Consider the following 22,293-nt stretch of genomic DNA (forward strand, 5'->3'; position numbering starts at 1 on the left):
TCACATCAGGATCAAATATCTCGTCTTAAGAAGCCACCAGACAGTGTTGACTCAGAATTCACTGTTTGTCTCCAGAAGTCCAGAAGCAGACGTGATATATGTAAATAATATGGTCATCAATATGGTCGCATACAGAAAGCACAGCCTACATTTTTGGCCAGTTGGGAGAGGCTATCTGTAAAAAACTAGAAGTTTCTTAGGAACCAGTAAAAGACTCGTGGGTCACATCACGTACCAAAGCCTGCCTCCTTCTTTATAATGATTCACAGTGTGTCCATTTGGGTGAATTATCCTCTTCCAAACACTGCCTCACCACCGTCTTTTCACCTGTAATAAATTAAATCCTAATTTTAATAGCGGTGAATTGGAAGCACCAAAAAAATACATGCCTGATTCCTTTTAATGCATTATTCAAGATTTATTTTAATGAAACTTGCTGTGACTGTCAAATCAAACTGATCTGTTACTCATGGAGGGAAAAAAAAAAGGCTGGAGTGGACTGCAGCTTGAAAGGAACACCTGTGTGATTCCTCATGTGGGCCCTTCCAAAATAACGCACACCCTCAGTGCACGTCTCATTTCAAATGGGGAGAATGCACATGACTTAGAAATGTGGCAGTGGAAAAACCGGCTGTCTCTGCTTTTGATGATGTCTTTAGGCTTCACACGTCCAAAAACAGCGTGAAAAAAACAGCGCCTGCTTGTCCTCTGTGGCGCTCTCTTGCAGCTGCATTGCCAGACCTGTACTGAGGGTGTGTGTCACTTCTGAAAGGCCCGGCCAAACACACGCACGGGCAATGACACAGGTTTACATCTTTAATTATCCCATGTTGTTGCAGTGCAGTCCAATCCAAACTTATTTCTTCCCTCCAAAAGCAACGGATCAGTTTCACTTGACAAAAAAATTTGACTAAAATTACACAGACATTCACCACTTAAAAAAAGGGTCTGCATCATGCAAAATTCACTTTTTGTATGTTTTAACCTTGCTATATAGTTATGTACTCACCTAAAACACCCCCAAAGCGTTTTTTTCCTCCGTGCCTGCGTGTTTAAGCTTTCCCAGTGTTTGTGCTGCTCAGAGAGGCAGCCCCTCCCGCACCCGTGAAAACGCTCTGTTTTCCCACGTTCACGTCACACGGTGAAGACGGCTCCCCTGAGCCCCCCTCCCGCAGGCCCTCGGCAATCAGCGTTGCTGCTTTTTGTAACTCCGATTTCAAGGATAAACTTTGACCATCGTCTGAAAGCAACAGTCAAGCAAGAGCAAGAGTCTGAAGGGTGTGAAGGGTCTGAAGGGTCTGCGCTTGGTGAGTTTCTCACAGGAAAAGACGTTTTTGCGTGTGGAGAAGCTAGAGCTAAAGAGCTAAAGCCAGCTAGCGTATTTGTTTTGAAGCGCTGATTGGTTGAAGTAGCTGTCAGTCAAAGTCCACAGGGGGAGAGGCGGGATTTTCAGTGAAACGGAGCGTTTTCTCTTCCGGGTTTCAGAATTAGCCCCAGAAAATCTTTTATTTCACACAAAATTACTTTTCCTTAGCGCCAAAAATAAACTATTACCATGTTAGTGCCATTTCTAGGGTTTGGACTAGCTAAAAAAAGCATGATGCAGCCCCTTTAAAAAAAAAAAAAAGCTTAAAAAAGCACATATCCCAAATTCAGAAAAAAAAACCCCATCGAAATCATTCCATTTATTTTGTACACCCACTTTGCAAGTTAGATGAGTTACGCTGGCTCCAGCGCGACCCTGACGCCGGGCCACAGAGTGCACGTTTGACACGTAGCAGCCGAACAAAGGGCTCAGAGTTGGATGATCACCCACAGGCTAATAATTTAAAGACACCAACGGGTCTAATAAGTGAGTCTTTTCTCAGTGGAGGGATGCCGGAGTTCACAGAGAAAATCCACACTGGCAGATGAGTGTAGCAGAGCGGACCACCGCCCCACCAGAGTCTCCTCCAAAGCAAATTATGGTCAAAACTTCAATCGTATCTTTTAAAAATCTGAAATCATGGCCTAAACTGTGAAAATACCCTTAGAGCAGAAACCTTAACACTGGCTGAGCGGCCCTGCGTGATCAGCTGTCCGTCACTGAGCTGCTTAGAGGTTTGTTATTTTCCAGGGAGACGTCGCTCAAACTCGGCTGGTGTCATTTCACAGATTCAAACAACCTGTCAAGTCTGAGCGCAGGATGGATGATAACTCAGGAGTTTGCACATCCTGTGATGTTCATGCAGCTATCAGAGGATTTATCCTTTGAGTCTGTAAAGTGTGGAACTGCAAGTCTTACTTAGCTCGGCGGTACAAGTGAAGCACAAACGCGTGAAGGGAGAGAAACCGTACAGCGGGAGCTAATGAAGGGAAACCGTTAGGGCCATCTTCTCTGCTGCTCTCTGCGAGAGAAACCGTGCGGATGGCGAGGAGAGGCTGTAAAACACATTGACAAGTGATATAGAACGAGGTATGAAGGCAGTGAGAAAAGCAATTAGTGTCTGCTAATTGCTCTCATTAGATGAGATGGGGCCAATTTGGCAGAATTCATGACGGACGTTCGGAATTCACACACACAAATGTGGACGGCGTAAATGTCTGGTGTGAAAGCTGTGCTGCACACGGCGGTAGCTCTCAGTCTGACAGCAGCGAGACTGATAAGACCGGACCTTATCGTCAAAAGTTCACTACATCATCTGTCTTCTGATAAAAAAAACGAAACGGTAGAAATGACTGTAAAGAGAATGAAAGATTGATGCAGGGATACAGGAAGTTTGCAGTGGAGATGAAAAGACGGATAGCCTCGCAAACATACACAAAGAAGGTGAGTTTGATAGAAAACCTATTTTGCAATACCGTGTTGAACAGGAAGCTCCCATATGTGTGTTCTGAGTGTGCACAGGCCGGGAGATATAGAGCGCATGCAATCAGAACGACCACAATAATGTACCCAAACTGATGTAATCCAAGTTTCCTGCATGAAATCAAATATCCGCTCAGCCTGAAAAGTTTATGGAAGCTCCCGGCCCTGCGCGCTTCATCCCCTCCATCTCGTAATCAGGTTGCTATTGACTAACCACATGTGAAAGAAGTCTGGTTGGTTAATGAGAGCAGGCATTTGCTTTGAGAAACCACTTAGCAGACAGTGCTCTAAGAAAAAGAAGAAGAGGCCAACTGAAGGTGAAATGAATGGGAGAGTTAAAAAAAAAAAAAAAAGGGAATTTTACTTCTTATTTAGTTCATAGTCACACTTAGAAGATTTTTCTTTTAATATCCCTCAAGCATTGCAGTAAAATTTTACAGAGAACAGAGCAGCCCAAACCAAAGTGTAGCATAAAAGACACTTAGGTCGCATTAATGCTTCTCACAACTTCTTCACTACAGGATTAGAAAAGAAAAAAAAAAAAAACTCCTGGGTGTTGGTATAATGGAGAGCTGGTGTGCAACACGGCAGCATATGCAGAATGAAATGGGATGTAATTTACAAGAATAATGTATCTTCCCTCTTCCGAAATGGAAAGGGAACCTCTGATATCTGCTCTGTCCAAACGCGGCGTAATCACGTCTCATTTTCAGCTGAATCCTCGATTGAGTCGAATTATGATAAAGCTGAGCTAATGAGCAGAGAGCGGCTTCGCTGGTGAAACTGTGTGAGCTGCCGGCTCCACTTCGACACCTGCAGCGACAGTCTGCAACTTCTAGGACTAAATGGGTCCATTTGGGCCCCCCTCCCTTCACATTAATGTGTCTGCAGCCTTCAAAATAAAGATAACAGCTTTCATGCAGGTGCAGCATAAACAATTTCAATGAGAATGGAAAGGCTATCAATCTATGAAGAAATACATTTTAATGCCACCATTCTTAAATTAAAATTCCTCAGCCATTTGGCTTGTAAGTCATGAAAGATACAGCATCTCAAAGCACTGCAATAATTGCTCTGTTGTATTTCTTTTAACTAAATAATACTATAAATATTAACTAAAATGAAGGAGGAAAGTGCTTAAAGCTTGAGTGTAGGAATAATACCAACACAATTAACTTCTTAATGACTTCTTGGAGTGCAGAAGTGTATATATGAAGCACTGTGTGTATATGTCTGGTGTAGAAATATTCATGTGCTCCGTCTTTTATCAGCTTGATTTTAGTTGTTTTCTTATACAAGCTCACCATTTTACCGACTAATGAAAGGTTTATTTTGTTTAATGGTTTCAGGCGTATATTAGAATCTCCATTTAAGTTTCATTGCTCTATACACTGTGTGTGTGTGTGTGTGTGTGTGTGTGTGTGTGTGTGTGTGTTCTTGTATTTCTATCCTTGTCGGGGCCAAATGTCCCCACAAGGATAGCAAAACCTGGAACGACGTGCCTTGTGGGGACCTTTTTCCGGTCCTAAGTAGGAGAAACAGTGTTTTCTTGACCATGTTGTTGTTACTGAAAAAAGTAAAAGTGCAAAAACATTTCTTTAGGGTTAGGCTTTGTTGTGGTGTGGGTTAGGGTTAGGGTAAGGGTCAGGGTTAGGGGCTAGACATGAATGGGAGTCAATGGAAGGTCCCCACAAGGATAGAAATACGAGACTGTGTGTGTGCGCGTGTGTGTGCGCGCGCGTGCCAAAGTATGAACATGGACTGATACCATCCATCTGCAAACACGTCTGTTTGCTAGTATTTCTCCTTTTAACATCGATAACAATTATCTGTGAAGCACTTTGAGTCATATTTTACTATTTTACTATTTTTAAATGAAGACTGACTGATGTTTTGATGTTTCACTCCTCGAATGGAAAACAAATTTAAATAAAGAACCAAAAACAGAGGTTTTCGGTTGTCTTACGTTTTTCAGTAAGGCTTTTTGCTGTGTTTGATCATTTTAATCAAATTATCAAACAAGGAGTTAAAAAGCAAACGAATAAGATTACATGGAATTACAATGAATGTCCAAGAACCTTATCTTTTTTTGTGTATCTGTGTAAAGCTTTACAAGGTTCGGTGTTTTGCATGATGTATATTTTAACTGACCATTAATGGTCAGTTAAAGGTGTTAAGGTGCTGTAGGCAGGATTCGGCATCTCCGCCATCTTGTTTAGGTTTACCTAAGCAAGATGGCGATTTGACCCATCTAAGATGGCGATTTGAAACCCAGCACAGCCAATACTGTCCTGTTTTCTCTGACATCACGCCCTTACGCAAGTTAGGCCCCTCCCACAAGAACGTGCGACGAACGCCCCTCGACCAATCACGGTTAGAGCCTCAGGGGCTCTTCTGATTGGTCAAAGATACCTGGAGCTGTCGAGATTCCTTTTCAGCTCAGAACAGAGACAGATGGAAACGCTGCGCCCTCGCGGTAGTGCAATTATGCTACACTCCTTAAGGATTATCAATGGGTACTCTAACATTTAATCCAAAGAAAACACAGAAAAATTTGCATTGACTAGCAAAATCCTGCCCACAGCACCTTTAAGTCTAAATATATGCACAAGCGTCACTCAACAAGAGGCAGAAAAGAGTAATAAATGGCCGTCAACATGTGGTTGTGTCGTAGTTCACCCCTCCTTACCTTTCAATGATGTCTGCGATGACACAGGCGAACATCTGCAGGCCTTCAGGAAGCTGCAGAGCAACTGGAGAGAGAGGGAGAGGGAGAGAGAGGGAGAGAGGAGAGAGAGAGAGGGGGGGGGTGTTAAGGGTGATGGCAACATGTTATTTAATAAATCCTCGACAGCACGGCTATACATAGCTGCTGCCACTGGTTCAGAGAACTCCCCTGACAGCAACAGTGACATTTCAGGGCAATTTTTCCCTCATCCACACCGCCGCTGCGGTTTTCTTTTAGCAGGTGACGGGCTGTTGGAAATGTAGTCCAAACCCATCGCCACAGATCTGCTTCTGCAGCTGCCGGCCTGCAGCAGCATGGCACACTTTCACGGTTCCAGCTCCCGTTCCCACTCAAAGGCTCAATTTTAATGTGGACAAATTGGTGGAACCGAAATCAAGCGGCCGGTACGGACGCACGGGGGTCGCTGATGCGCCGCCGCCGACGGGACGGCCACCAATTCACTGAAATGCAACGCCGCCTCCTGAGATGAACCAATGGAAAGAAAAGACATGGCTGAGGGTAGGACGCACTGAGTACTGTCTATCCCATGTCACAGTCCCAGAGCATTGAAAGACATTTTTCTAACGAAGCAGGCAGACCTGGAAGCAGACGGCAGTGCCCCTCAGCACCAGTGCACGCCAAATGCATATTCATTCTGCCTTGCTCCAGATGTAAACGCATGCATGAAACTGCACGAATGATTGTAAAGGACGGGGAGACAGGGAAATCTGAATCAGCTGGGCGGCTCCAGTCCTGAGACCGATAAAGCGGTAGAACAGATGGAAAGAATAAATATTCAAAAGAGATTTCTTTTGATATAAATCTTGTGCACGGTTTCTGTGACTGACTACATCTAGAAGCCCGGAATGCTTCAGTATACATCAATTCTCCCATCTCACCATGAAATAAACATAATGACATCTTTGTACCAAAGACTGAGGTATTGATGGTGTCAAGAAGAACCCTCTAAGGAATAAAGGAGGAATCAGAGCATGAAGTATGAGAAGGAAAAGCCCAGAGTGGCATAGATTAGTAGAACCAGCAAATATGGCGCACTGGGACAGCATATCCTCTTTTGATTAGTGTCGATAAGGCTGTTTTCCCCACATGGACGATTGACATTTCAAACATGTTTATTCCTTTTTTTTTTCATCTATTCAAGAAAGGTTCATTGATAATATTATTAGATTCAAGTCCAGAAACGTGTGAAAAAAATTACAATATCAATATCGCCAGCATGACATGTATAAGTTATCTGCTCACAGACGATGTTCACTCCACAACTCAAAGAGAACCTTCAGTTCCATAATACAACAGGCATTAGTCACATTCACTCTGCTGCTAAAGACGATTTGCTGGATGAATAATCTATTTGATCAGTTCTAGAAAACATAAAAGGAAATCATGTACTACTACTTTGTGGGTTTAAGATCAGGATGTCACTGAGTCCGTGCAAAAACCAGCTGATTTGCTTTTACAGAAAAAGAGTTTTCGTGTGAAATGCTCGAGTGTGTGATTGTCTCACTCTGTGTTGACAAGGCGGTGGACTGACAACCTGTCTTCTTCTTCTGTGGTAGCGGTGTTGGATCGATGGACGAATGGTTGGTGGTGATGTGGCATCGCAGCAAAACGGTTCAAGTCTGCTGGTGAAAGATGATGACTGTGCATGCTTTCCCTGATCTTTTGTTCATACTTTTAGGGAATTCTCACTTCTTTCCACAGTTCGAGACTGTGTGGTGACTGTTAAACTGAACTGTTCCTCGTGGAATCAATCAGTTTTTTGTCATTTATTATTAAGCGTCTATGTGGAAACCCTGCAATAAAGGAGTGACCTTTCCTTTCTCTGCAATTCTTCATATATTAGCCTCATCCCCAAGTGACTCCAAGCGAAGATGGATCAACGCAGGATTGAAACATAAAGAGTTGTCTGAAAGCAAATCGAATCAGGTCAGGCGGACTTGCTCACGAGTCTTTGGAAGACGTTCTGACCCTTCATGATGTTCCAGTCAGGAAGTGATGAAAGCCGTCATCAGTTCATCTTCTAAGACAAAACGATCAAGTCCAGCTGACCTGATCAATGTGCTTCGACACTCCGTCCACCTCGACAAACGACAACATGCATGGACAAACTTTAATCTGAGATATAGTGAATTACGGAAAGCTGCACGACACAAGGAGAGGTGACGGCATTTACTATGAAGACTAAATTCAAATTTGGTCTCTTTATTTTTCATTCTATAACTGTTCATCGCCTTTAAATCCACAAACAGAGCGAGCGAGAGCGAAGTTTGCGGTCCAAATCGTGTCGTCGCCCGCCCCGTGAGTGAGTGGATACCCGGGGACAACGGCTTTGTTTCAATCAACCATGACATTTTCTCTCAGTCAAAGTCTGTCACACCGCACTTCAATAAATCCATCAATGTCTCTGCGGACACATGAAGACTGGAAGACACCGAGTTCACCACGCCGGCGTTTTCACATGACTAGGCCTGAAACAATTTGAAGGCTTCGGCGCTCGACAGCATTAAACAATAAAAGGCTGGGACGGACAAAAGGCCAAGGAGGCTGACGGAGGACGGTCACAGGACGGAGTGAAAGATGGAGCGGCGCCGAGAGGAGGAGCGAGAACACTTCTTATTGATGAAAGGTTAAAGGATCGCCGAGCGCTCATGCAGACAGTGAGAGACAGGTCATTACCTGGAAAAGGGCAAGTTTATTAACAGAGAAAGGCTTCACGGCACACCTCTGCCTCCACTGACAGAAGCAAAAAGCTTTCTCTATCTGCGGCTCGCACTGAAAGGTGAGTCAGATGCTGGAGGCAGGCCCGGCTGTGGAAATGCATGTTTGAATTTGCACTGAGGCACAGGAGGCTGTTTCTGCCTTTGAAAATGCATCTCTGTGCAAACAAACAGGCCACACTGAATGTTTTGAATGGATTAACTTCAGTTGATGTTGTATTTATGCGAAAAACTCCAATATATACACAAACATTTTCCTGCTTATAAATTCATAACCCACTGAGGCTCAAATAAAATAAAAATGCCATGAAAAAACAACAACCTTGGTTTCCATCTGAACTGCCGATCATTTGACTGATGGCTGCACAGATACAAAGACAAAACAGAACTTTTCTACAACATTGATTTCTTTTGGCAAACTGTCCACAGGATAAGTCTCTCAGTTGAAAGATATCAGAGACTTTTCTTGCATGTCATGCCAGTTTCTTAAATGCCCAAAATATTTTAATGGTATTCAAATGTGGCCTTTGGGCCTCGGGTACCCAATAACCCTCCATTACCTCTGTCTTGGCGGATTTGCTAGTGTGCTTTGGATCATTATACAGTGGAAAGGTCTGCCTCTCACCATTAACGCTCAGATCTATGGTCTGCGATCACCTTCAAAGATTCTTTGATACAATGCAGAATTCATAGTTAGATCATCGATTACAAGCAGTGACGTCTCAAACCTTGAGGTTGCCGGATCCTCCCTTCATCTTTTTCTCATTAACTCTCACAAAAATGCAAATCATGTGTATTTACTACAAAGACTTCTTCGTTCCTCGGGGATCTGCAGGGCTGGTCGGTCAGCAGTGTTTTCAACCTGCAAACTTCCAATCCCAGGTCCATACTTTTAACCTGTAGACCAGTATCATCCCACTACAATCCAAATGTATTAATAAGCAACTGATTTGGAATTCTCACCACCTGTAAATGATTCCTCTCACAGTGGAAGAATTTATTACAAATCACTTCTTTTGAGATTCCCTTCCCGACTCTAAGGCACCTACTTTTTTTTTTTTTTTTCTGAAGGCCTTAGGAGAGCTCTTTAGATGTGAACTCTTCTTGTATTTTCCCACATCCCTCGCTTTCATGAAAGTAACTTTACCATAGAGCAAGCTGCAGAAGCTAAAAGGTAAAAAAGAAAAAAAAGGAGCTAAATGCTCCATATGGTGCTTATTGTCTTGAAGCTCAAGGTAACATCTAAGGGAAAGTGTCAACTGTGCTAATCTTTTGATTATCTCTGCTTTAGTTGAAAGAAGACCTTGGAAAACAGAACAACTCCCTGGGAAGTGCTACAGTACCCCAGGGAAAGGCATTCACAGACTCAAGGTCCCTCAAGACACTCAAGGCCGCGCTGTGTTTTTGGCTCCGTCTTTATTTTGCCTCGTCTCAAAGTTTCTCTAAAATAGGATTAAGATGACATCTCCAAAGTCGAACAACTGTTGTAAGGCAACGCTGAAATTAGCCGTGCTTCAAAAACTATTAACTTCAAATTTAACGACGCTCAAGCCAAAACACTGCAACCTGAAGACGCACGGCGGCGACTGAACAGCTGATTTCACTTCAAACGGCTGTAATGTCAAACAGAGCATATAAATAAATACATAAAGGAGCAGCTCCGCAGTGCGAAAAATACTTTTCTAACATGAAAAGGCTGAAATACTATTCAGCGCCACTTTTCATTCACTGTTTAATCAATTTGTTTCATCGCACTAAGGTAGACATAACAAATTAGGGAAGAAAAACATGAATTTTTATAAACTGGTCCTTTGTCTGTCCCAAGTGCTATTACAGTAACGAATCAAGGTAAAACCAACAGTGTCTGCTAGATGAACATGTTCAAATGACTCTCCTGTCTGTGCTGCAGCAGACTAATGAGATTGGAATTTGATTTTTTTTTTTTTAATAAGTCTGACGTTTTTGTGCATTTCAGTATTTTTCTCAATAACTGCCACATGTCGGTATCCTACTATTTCTATATTCTATCAGCATAAAAACTTTTTTTTTCACACGATATTACGACAGGATTTCCATCTCTGTCAAATCTCAATATTAGTGCTGTCAGTCTTAATCGCATTGATTGCAATTTAATCGCATTGATCGCAATTAATCGTGATTAATTCATGGAGAACTGTCAACAATTAACTTTTTTAAAGTTGAGATTAATTGCAACGAAGAATCTAATCCTCATAAATCAGTCCCAATGTCAGGAAAAAAGTTCTTTTCTTTGACCCAATTGGCAGACCTTAATGGATTAATCGCGATTAAAATTGACAGCACTACTCAATATTAGGGCTGCAGCTATCGATTATTTTAGTAATCGATTAATCTATCGATTCATTTGGTCGATTAATCGATTAATCAGATAATATATATATTTTTTTTTTTTTTTTTTTTTAACATTTCCTTTTATTTTGGCAAGCATAAAACTCACCACGGACAAAAAAATGAACTACTATTAATGCTTGCAGTAACATTTATTAAACTGCACAAGAACATTTATTGCTAGGATGAACATTGCACTTTAAATTCACAAATTATTTGAATAAAAAATAAATAAAATACCTGAGAGAGGGCTAAGGCCTTACCTTCATTACAAAAAAAATGCACATGAAAGCTGATTATTAAAGAACACTTCAAGTACGGCAGGCAATATTCTGTATTATCAAACAATTCCTATTGATATTAATTTGCCATCTGTCTTGTGCAAAAAACAAAAATAAGAATACTCAGGCTGAGTCCAAAACAGCACATTCACCTTTTTAAACTGACATCTGCCCTAAAATTTTAAAGTGCATTCAAAGGAGTGCAAACAACAATTTCAGAATACAGTCACTTTTTTTTTTTTTTTTTTAGCATCGACGTGGTTCTTTTATAATCCGCCAGCTCTGCTTGGCAGTGCAAACTTTGCACCGAGCTCTTCCTTTTTTTCCGTAAAAAGTTGTCCCAAACTTTTGACATTTTCTGGCGTTTTCTTTGTCGTCCGTCCTCCTTTTCGTCAGCATTTTTTTTTCTTTCATTCTGCTCTTCAACGCCCCGACGCGCCGTGAGAACGCGTCGGATGCGTCGCGATATCGCACCGCGTCCAACGCGTCCGCGTCTCGTCGCTGGTGGAACGTGCGTTCTCATTTGTTTTCAATTGTATTTTGACGCAGCTCCATTTCTCGCGTCGTTTCACCGCACTGTGCTCCATCTGCTTGTTCCGACATGTCCGTGCGGCTTACACTCTCGTGCAGAAACATGCTGCGCTTTAGTTCCGGGCGCTACACGCTAGCGGTTTCACGGTAGTTTCACTGTACACAATTAATAAACGAATCCTCGAAGCAACAGAATTTAATTCGAAGCTTTTTTATAATCGAATTATTCGATTTATTCGATGAATCGTTTCAGCCCTACTCAATATATAACTGAGAATATATTGTACCTTCTTACATCGTGTGCATGAAGACATACACATATATCTGCAGCTTTAAATTCCCTATGATCACACAAACAATCCAGCGTCTTGCTCCTTGGTATTGATTTACCTTTATCTTGCTTCAAAATTTAGAGAAATGCGACATCACAAACTATCTGATAAGTTGCACTGCGGTAATGAAGAATTAGTGAGTCTAGTGAGTTACCACTGGGTTATCACTCTTGGATTAAAAGCATTTTTACTCACTTTGAAAGAGCAGCAACACTGTTGAAACATGATCATAGTTGTGTCTCAGACAAAAATCTCTGTCTTCTTTGGTTTTTATTCTAAGAAAATATGTGATTTCACCAGGACAGCAGGAAGCCAACAGACACCGCGAGACAAAAATATGAAATACTGTATGGGATATGCCCGACGGAAACCAACACGACTCACAATTAGATTGAGATGACAAATTCAGGCAAAGCAACAAACCACTTCTGACTATTTATAAAATCAGAGAAGAGATGCTGGACAGCCAATAAATAAAATTCCACTGTATGTTTCTGAGTGCTCACTTTCAAAAGAACTGTACGAGACGAGGAGGAGTTCAAAGGCTGGCAGAGAAACAGATGGGCACAAAGAGGACCAGAGACAGACGGGGTGAGGAGGTGAGCTGTGCACTCCGAGTTCAGAGAGAGGGAGAAAGAGACAGCGAGGACGAGCTCTGATTAAAAAATAAAAAAGTGTCACACACACGCACACACACACACACACACACACACACACACACACAAAGGAAGGCAAAGCCAGCAGGCTGCGGTAAACCGCATGCTCTCCACAGGGACGGCTGAAAAAAAAAAAAGAAAAAGAAAAAGAAAAGATTCAATTCTCTTGGCATGCCATCTGCATATTTCCACCCAAGGCGGGAAGGGATCGAAAGACGACACGTTTTGACGGTTCTATTAGGAAAGGAGGATTTTTTTTATTTTTCTCAGTCCGGAGGCTGCCGCTGAAACGTTACCCTCCGACCCGTTTCACAGGAGAAAAGCAAACATCAGGAGAAGCCAAAATATACAAGCAGTGAAGCATGAGAGCAGAAAGTGAAGCTCGCAGGATATCAGGAGAAAAGACGACTGAAATATCTGACTCGCAATCTGGTGCCGGACTTCAAATTAATATCCACACTCAGTTAGTCCTGAGGCTGAGATCACCATGCAGAAATTGGTACTCAATTTAGATCTTTTCTTAGATCTTATTATTCTGTTTGACTGAACTGGCTTCATAGTAAAACTTTGTTTAAATGGCTTCCATCCAAAAATAAAACTAATGAACAGAAAACTGAAAGATGTGACATTTGCACAGTCTGTCAGGCTGCTAAATTATTCTGATCTCAAGTTGAGCTGCTCTCCAAATGAGTCAAAGAAACATTTTTGGAAAAGCCGATTTATTTTGAAAAACAAATGCTGAGGAAAAGTTTGGACACTGCAGCTCTCCAAATCTGTCAATAACACACAAGTGCAGCTCCTGGGGGGAACTGACACCCCGGCAGAGATCAAAGAAGGCCAGCACATCCCTCCACAGAGTCAGCGCCGACTGCCTCCAGAACAGGGTGGGAGACAGGAGCCGGCGAAAAGCAGCCTCGCTTCTGAGAGTCCATGATGAAACGCAGGTAACAACACAGAATGCCCAAATTAACCACGTTTCTCAGTTCTCATTTACTTAAATAAGACGAGAGGAATGATAATATTTAAAACAAGAGGCAAAATGCAACCTTTTTTTTTGTTTCTTTTGCTAAACTATGACAGAATAGCAACACTTCAGTCTTCTATATGAGGAACATAGCCAAACTGAGGCCCATTGTGTCTCAAGCTGAGATGGAGATCCTTATCCATGCGTTCGTATCCTCACGCCTGGATTACTGCAACTCGCTGTTTACCTGTGTCAGCAGAACATCTTTGGATCGCCTGCAAGTGGTCCAAAACGCCGCTGCCAGACTGCTGACCAGGACCCCCAGGAGGTCCCACATAACTCCAATCTCATCTGCTCTTCACTGGCTCCCCATTAAGTCTCGAATACAATATAAAATCCTTGTGGTCACGTACAGAGCTCTGCACGGCCAGGCACCGCTCTGCATCACAGATCTGTTACAGCCTTATGTTACCAGCAGGTCCCTGAGGTCCTCCGATCAGGGCCTGCTGGGAGTCCCTCGCTCAAGACTAAAAACTAAAGGTGACCGCGCGTTTGAGGTAGTGGCTCCCACTCTCTGGAACTCCCTCCCAGTTAATCTAAGATCAGCGGACACTGTCGACTCCTTTAAAAAGCAGCTCAAGACGCATCTCTATAGTCTTGCTTTTCTGTGATTCTGTTGTTTCTTTTCCCGTTTTGTGTTGTTTTTGTTCTGTTTTTTATCCTTGTTGTTTATGATGTGTAAAGCACTTTGTGACTCAATGATCTTGAAAGGTGCTATACAAATAAAGTTTATTATTATTATTATTATTATTACTATAGCATCATTATTTTGTTCGCAGTTACCTTCAGTTCAGATGTAGAACATCAATACACTGACATTTCTGGGCACACTATCATGTTTGTGACACTTCTTTGAGAGAGATGCATGTTGTCCCTGTGCGGGCCTTCCTCCGAGTCCTCTTGCTTTTCCCCACAATCCAACAAGATAAATGTTACTTTAATTGAAGACTCCAATTAGTGAATGAAAGTAAACGTTTGTGCAGTGTGCATTTAAATAATACTGAATTTCATTTCGATAATTATATAGTCATTTGTTGTGGGCTATAAACCACCTTAAACTGGCGGATTAAAGGTGGATTGACGTCCTCATATTGTTTCAAATGACAGAATAAGTAAAGAGGAGAACAACCCATCACGATACATTTGGTTAAAATACATTCAGGCAGAACCTCCTCTGCCACCCCGCTCTATCTGAATATGAGGCGGGTTTGCCGTCGGTGCACTTTTCGCACCTTCTGAATGCAGATTTTCTGAGAAACACAGAGACTGCAGGATGACCCCAGTGCCCTTCTGAGAATTGGGTCTATTTTGTGATTTATTGCATCAGTGAATAAATCTGAGAATGTGTGACTTCGAGAAGGAAAGCTTTTACTCACTGTCTTCTTCACGTGATTCTTATTGCTACACAAACCTGGAAAGCAAGTGTTGATGCAGCAGCACAGAGCTGTGTGGCTTGACTGCACGGTTTTCAAGCTTCCAGCTACTATTAGATATATCTGGCATTAATTCTGACAATAATAGGCTTGAAATAAATATTTGCAATATGACTGACATGATGAAGGTCTGGGTGCTGCAGTGTCCTGACTGCTGCTCCCGTTACTTGATTTGATTGTAAATTGGAAGCGTTCCTCTTGTGTAAATACAGGCTGTGTAACAGACTGATGCAGATCCTTTACCTCAGAGTCGCTTCATCCAGCCTCTGATCCAATTCAGCTGATGTAAGTTAATCCAGCAGCCGGTGGTGCCATTAAAACCCCCACAGCACAGACAGTTCACATTTCCGAGCACCTCACAGTGAACATGTCCATATTTAGGCTGACTGGGAGCATTGCGACATTGTGGTTGGATCAGGCTTTACTCTGTCTGCGCCGCGCTAAAGCTCCAGTTTTCGTGAGTGATGCCGACCCCAACTGCAGCTCACCTTGGCTATAAAGTGCCTCGTGCACCTGCTCCTCTGTCATTTGAAATCTGGCAACACTCCCACGGCGACTGCAGCGGCTGTCTCCGAGCCCATCATCCCGAGCAAAATAAATGAAGTGTATTAGGGAAGAATAGCACTCACCTCTGCTGGCTTCGGCTTGTCTCACTCTCCAAACTGTCTTGTGGATCTCAAAGTTGTAATTTGCAGGCAGGGCTTTGATTGCCTCCTGTAACTCCGGGTCTTGGAGGATTTCATCTGGGATTTGATTGGCAACCCGCCGAGGTCCTCGGGCTGGAGGGAAAGTTAAATTATGGGGCTGTTAGCAATGTGCTGAACACACCCTGAAGCATGCATGAAGCGCCTAGCTCCTCAGGTAAAACACGCAATATTCATTTATGCAAATCCAAACTTTACAAATAAGCCACATGTCACGAGAGAAGGAGCATCAGGGTCATTTACCATGTTTTCAAATCAGTTTTATTCAAGTTACTTGGCCAAAACATGAGCTGAATGCTAAGAGAGAATTCTCAATGGAGCTATGAAGGCGGCAGTGAGGCGCCCTCAGCGCACCACTGGTCAGATGCTATCAGGAACGGTAACCAATGTAAAACTTGCCCAGTCACATGATCCACTGCGGTGACCCTCGGATTGAGCAGCCGAGATGCGCTTGTTTCAGCTCCCTGCTAAACCCCCCCTTCAGATACAGCCAGGGTTTCAATAAAGATCATGATGCATAATGTAATGCAGTGATTCTCAGTCTTGACCCTGGCAACCCTCATGCTTTATGCATTTCACAGGCGGTATGCTCCAATGTGCGACATGGATCTGATGAATGTGGAAGCAGCGTCCAGATTTATATGTGGAGACTGCAGAATGTCAACCTCCACCGAACCGAGGTGAGATCCACAACAGCGCACGTAAACGTGCAAGCATAAAATCTTCCTGCTTGTCAGTGGTTTCCAATATGAAGGCCAGGACCTCCGAGGAGGCAGAGCCAGAGATCGCACGCCATAAATATCATATGTGCATTTGGAGAGATTTGGTGTGGGAATTGTTTGGCTTCACTGTAATGCTCTGCTAAAGCAGAGACTGAACAATTGGTGCAAAGATTTATTAAAAATAAAGGGAAAAGACAAAAAAAAAAAAAAAAAAAAAATCAAGCCCTTTGGCTGGACGGTAATCTCAAAATCTTTGTTTTGGTGTGGTGACAGAATCTTTCTCATCATTTCTATTAGTAAGTATTCGTAGAGAGCAGCAGTCGCCGCACTGGGAGTGAATCCTGAACACCGGCAGTAAGAGATGATTGTCTTCGTCTGTTTTTGGTCAGAGAGACTGAGATGACTGCAGCGACCTCTCCTTCTCCACACATTCAGATGACAAGCTGACTCTGAGAGGCTGCCTTGCAATCTTGCTCCCTCCTCTCATGTTCGAGGATGTCAGTAAAGATCACTTTAAAACCCTGAACCTGCTTCCAGCAGGACCATAAACACCATATCTGCTGCTGCAGCATTTATTTGTCTTGGTTATGTGAGGAGAGTGATGGATATCCTCACTGATCAGCTTCCACTGATGTGATTTACTGTTTTTCACTTCATCAATACACCGTTTCCACGTCTTCATGAGGATCTCACTGAACAAAAAGAAACGACCTGCACAGTACACCTCACAGCAAACCACAAGCCGCTCATTATCGGGTTTTGCTCTTATTCCCCTCACTCTATTTGAACCTATCTGCTTCTGATTGGCACTTTTTGATAAGTCTGCAAACCGACTGATGAAGATGCCACAGCGAACTGCATCGCTTTGACTCAAACGAATGATTAGAAGTTGACTTTAATAAAGAACACAGACAAAATTAAGTTGTTTGTGATTTTTTTTTTTTGCAAATATGTAAATGTTAAATCTATTATACAGTCAAAAGACTGCAGTTGTTCAAATTTATGTAGCAGCTTTCTGTATAAATCTTTGCCAGAACAAACTAATGATAATGTTTATCTACTGGCAGTGCAAATGAGGAAAAGCTCAGTTTACTTGCACTATTTTAACAGCACCAAGTAAATTACATGTTTGAGTCATCGACTAAAATATTTTGAGAAATATGGTTTTAAAGAATAGAGGAAAATCTATGACGAGCTTGCAAGGAAAACAATTCAGAGAAGCACGTGAGATGTGGACCCCCACCTGATGACGGAGCCATGACTGCTTCACACACATTACACACTGTGCAAGTCTGTTTTCAAAGACACTCTTATTTTTACATTTTTCTATATATATATAAATAAGCTACAGCTTAACAGATCAAGTCTCTGTGGGTCAACAAAGTATTTCTATCACTCTCATAAGTGTGCTAAAATAACAAGAAAGCAACAAGCAAGGGAAAAAAGCATCGTTATATACTGGAATTTGTTGAAATACTGAACTGATGTGCAATTAAGCACAAATGAACCCAGGTGGGCCCCAATTAAATAGTAATTCATTGAAGGATTAGGGGAAATTTTTAACCATCTAAAACATAAACACAGCATGTTTGAGTTATGAGCCATCTATCTCAGTACAGTACCGGTAAACCTCAATAAAAGTCTGGACTTCCTCATGGGGAACTTCTCCTTGAAGGGCTTCCCTCAATCAAAAGATGCTTGTATCTTTCGTGGTCTGTCTTCACACCATAAAAACACACTCTGCAGGAAGGACTTCATGTTACTTACGGTGACCTGAGGGTCACTGTTCACAGACATGAAGGTTGAAAAATATTACAAAATGTAGATGCGGTTGACAGCTTCTGCCACCTTTTGCATCAAACACTGCCCTCCTGTGACTTCTGGGTGTTCAGTGCCGTGCATTGTAAAAATCTGACTTCAGTCTTTTGACAAGCTGTTATATAAAAATGTAGAAACGAACAGATGCGTTGTTCTTACTGAACTGTAAAAAACTACACAGTGAGATGTTGAGTTCACGGGGTTTTCATTTTCACAGTCAGGATAGTTTTCCCCACTGTCTGTATGGATTTTTTTATGACATCCAGGAACTCATTTCACATTTAACCAGTTTCTACATCACACACACACACACACACTGAATTTCCTAAAAACTTACACTACATGTGCAGCTGACTGAAGACCAGGAGACTAATGTATTAAATTTTCACCTCATTTTGTAACTAGAATTTTGGCACTCAGAGAGCGCAGACCTCCGCCACAGCTCAAATCAGTCAGCAACAACAATAAGAACAGCATATATAATAAAAAAAACATTTTATTTCTCCCCAACACAAACAATGTCTGGGAGAAAGCTGTTTGTTGCATGTTCATATCTCAATGTGTTTCCTCACAGTGACTGACACTCCGGAATCCCCCTGTTTTTGTCTGTTCTGGATTCTGGTATCCGGAATACTTCCGTGATCTGGATCAGCAGCTGATATCTGTTAGAATCATTGAAGAACTTACACTGTAATTTTTTGCCAGGCCCCCTTGTCATTTATTGTTGAGTTATGCCCAACTATGTCAAAGACTGCCCTGTCTCTCAATGATAAAGAATCCTTTAAAACATTCCTGGATCCAGACAGTGATCCGGATCATCACCAAAATTTAATGGATTCTAAGTTAGCCCAAGACCCTTCTTTCCATAAAGTTTCATTGCAATCTGTCCATAACGTTTTCCATAATGTTGCTAACAGACCAACCGACCAACCAATAAACCGAAGTGATTGCATAACCTCCTCGGCAGAGGTAATAATCTGCCACATTTTGTAGTAAAACTCTAACACATTTTGTGAGTACTTCTGTGCTTTTTTGTGGAAGAAAATGTAATGATTTGGTGCAATGTGTAATAAATAATCAGAATCTATGTCTTAATTAAAAAACACAAAATTCCAGCTTAATTAGAATAATTTTGTGCATTATGTATTAAATTGTGCTGTTTCATCCATATACATGAGTCCATGTTTAATGATTAGGAGACATTAAAATTACCCAGTGTCCAACTGGGCAACTTTAATGTCAACTGGCATTATGTGCCACGTGTTGCTTCTGTTGCTGTCCTGCCAACATAGCAGTGGTAGAACGCAGGGCTCTACGTCATGCTTAACCTTTTGGATCAGCTGACAGTTTTCCTGGTAGATTATTAAAGTTACAAGCCAATCAGAATTCCCACCAACCGTTTCTTTTTTCTTGAGGAATGAAACCAGACCGCAGGCGCCACAGAGTGCATTTAATCATACATGTTTCTTAATGTTTCCGTATGACAATGCAAAGAACTGTGTAAATCAATTCCTATGAGAGAGAATGTCTTGTATTGGCCACTTGAAAGTGCAAAAAGTGTAAATAATTTATTCTATATATAAAAAAAAAAACTTTGCTTATTATTCACCTTTGGAAATAGAATTGCGAAACACCAACAGGGCCGCTGTGTGTGTGTGTGTGTGTGTGTGTGTGTGCGTGCGTGCGGGGGGGTTAGAATTCTCAACCTATTGATTCCCAGACCAGTAATTATCTTGCCAACTTTGAAGACTGGAGAGCTTCTGCCACAATTTCCATAGCAACTAACACCATGCACACATGCAAGCAAACACAAAGTCTACAGCTAAGAGAAATGTAGGAATAGTATTGATGGGACAAATAACCTTCAGTCATCGTCAGAAAAACTACGAGGGAGAGTCAAATTGATACATACCAAAGTAACTCTTAACCTGCATTTGGCATTTTGACAGGAGTTGTAATTTTGACGATGCCTTTCTAGTATATGATGATAGAAATTGTGACATGTCCAACCTGCCAACAGAACTGCTGTCATATTTTATTCAGTTGGCACTGGATGCTGACTTGTCAATGTTCAGTGTGCTCAAGAGAGTTTCTCAACTTTATCAGGACCTTACTTCACCATTTCTTCCTCAGATCTTTATCAAGTAATCTTCAGCTGAAAGCCTGTAACTGGAATATGACAGTCACAGTGTTATAAGTCTTTTTTAATCAGCTGGACATGTGAGTGATTTTTCACTGAGACAGAAACAGCGACTTGGAAGAAAGAGGGCTTGACTCTTGTTGAAGCACATCGGCTATATGGACACTTCAAATTAAGAACATTTTGGGAGACATAATACATTACTGTATGCTTTGTGGCCTGACGGAGAGAAAGAAGGAAAGACGGAAGCAAAGAAAGAAAGAAATGCTGTGGATGTAAAAACAGAAAAGATGAACTGTTTGTTGCACCTTAGTCAATCATTTTCTCAGTGGTGTTTTAAGAATTACATCAGTTCTTAAGAGAAAAGTTTACATTGAAGGAAAAGTTTTTTGTTACCAAAGAAGTCGTTTAATCACATTTCGAGCTTTTTGTGTACTGTAAATACGCCAAATATTTTCCTTAATATACAATTTAATGTTCATTTACACTTATCACCTGTTATTACATGTACGTTATATTATTTATAAGGTTATTGAAACACACACACACACACACACACACACACACACACACACACACACACACAGGTGAGCAAAGTCAAAGTCTGGTCTGCCTGGGATTATATAGCCCATCAATTTCTACACACATGAAACAAACTGCTCCCTCATGTAGCTGACATCTGCTGTTATTCTCTCAATCCTTCAAACGTCCATCCACATATTCAGAGCTGGGTTCTCCAGTGAAAGCCAAATTTATATAAAGACCATTAATCCTGCCACCAATAGATTACAAAAAGAAAAACACGATATCTTTGGCCATCTTTCAAACATGAGTCTTAAAATATAAATATTACTTTTCAGAGGTGGGTCACTTGAAAAAATAATAATAGTATTTAGAACGATCTCGGCTTTAATATTATGTATTTAACCATTAGCCCACATGCAAAGAACAGTACTGGGGGTCATGGCTGGAGCTCAGGCCCTGTGGCTCAGAAACTGTAAGGTGAGAATCGAACCAGCAAATCGTATGAACACATGTCTGGGAATGCTCTCCACCAGGACTGGCCTTTCTTTTCTAAATGTTTAAGCTATTATCAGGGTAGATATCAAATTCAGACAATTCTGTATTTCCTTTTGATACTTTTGCTTGAGAGTGGATGCAAATTAGCATTAGAAAATGCATGTAAAATATGTTTCACCAGCTCAAATGACTCTACATCACCTGTCTGTTGAAATCGACCAGTGTGAACACTATACACATCAATCCCGTTAGTGAAATGGAATGTTTTGTCGTGTTAATTCACCAGAATAAACACAGCTGTGAATATTTCCAACATGTTGTATGACGGTGGGGCTCAACTGGACACGATGAACCGCACCTCGTCAACACGACACACTTAAATATCTTTAAAATACACACGGAAGGTGTAGCGACAAGGCTGCTGGAAAGGAGGTCGATATAAGAAGTCAATATTTACCTTTTGGCTTTCTGGAAGGCACGATCTGCACGTCGGTGACGGGCGCCGCCATGTTGAAGTAAGGGGAAACTAATCGAGTGGAGGGAAGACAAGCTGAGCACAGATCTAATCGATGTGAAGGAATGGGACTGGAGGGGAAGATCGACAGTAGGGTTTATTTATTTATTTCTGAAAAAAGTATGTTTGTATATATATATATATATGTAGAGAGAGAGAGAGAGAGAGAGAGAGAGAGAGAGAGAAAGAGAGAGAGAGAGGAGGGAGAGAGGAGAGAGATTTGTAGATGCAAGGAAAATTAAAAGGAACAAAGAATATATATTAAAAAAAAATGACATTTTAAAAATCTGTTTTGTTTTGACTTGACATTAGAAGCAAACTTTAAAAATTAAAAAGATATATAGATTATTTGATATGTGCAAATGTGCTAATGGAAACTTAAACAATAAAACAGAAACATTTAATTATTAAGGTATGTAGTGTAATTGTAAAATTCA

The 22,293-nt window shown here is 41.6% G+C and overlaps 1 protein-coding gene across 1 annotated transcript in view; it reads right to left on the minus strand.

Annotated features, from left to right (window-relative positions):
* The window catches only part of dph1 (diphthamide biosynthesis 1), a 79,807-nt gene extending 57,945 nt beyond the window's left edge, over window positions 1-21,862 (minus strand). Inside the window, exons 1-3 of the mRNA XM_030108490.1 lie at window positions 21,800-21,862; window positions 15,568-15,717; window positions 5,538-5,601 (exon numbers count right to left, since the gene is read on the minus strand). Coding sequence (XP_029964350.1) covers window positions 5,538-5,601; window positions 15,568-15,717; window positions 21,800-21,851 — 266 coding nt within the window. The 5' untranslated portion in view covers window positions 21,852-21,862. The remainder of the gene's footprint in view (window positions 1-5,537; window positions 5,602-15,567; window positions 15,718-21,799) is intronic.
* Window positions 21,863-22,293: the final 431 nt, after the last annotated feature.

This window comes from Salarias fasciatus, chromosome 14 (assembly GCF_902148845.1).
Source record: "Salarias fasciatus chromosome 14, fSalaFa1.1, whole genome shotgun sequence".
Lineage (NCBI taxonomy): Eukaryota > Metazoa > Chordata > Actinopteri > Blenniiformes > Blenniidae > Salarias > Salarias fasciatus.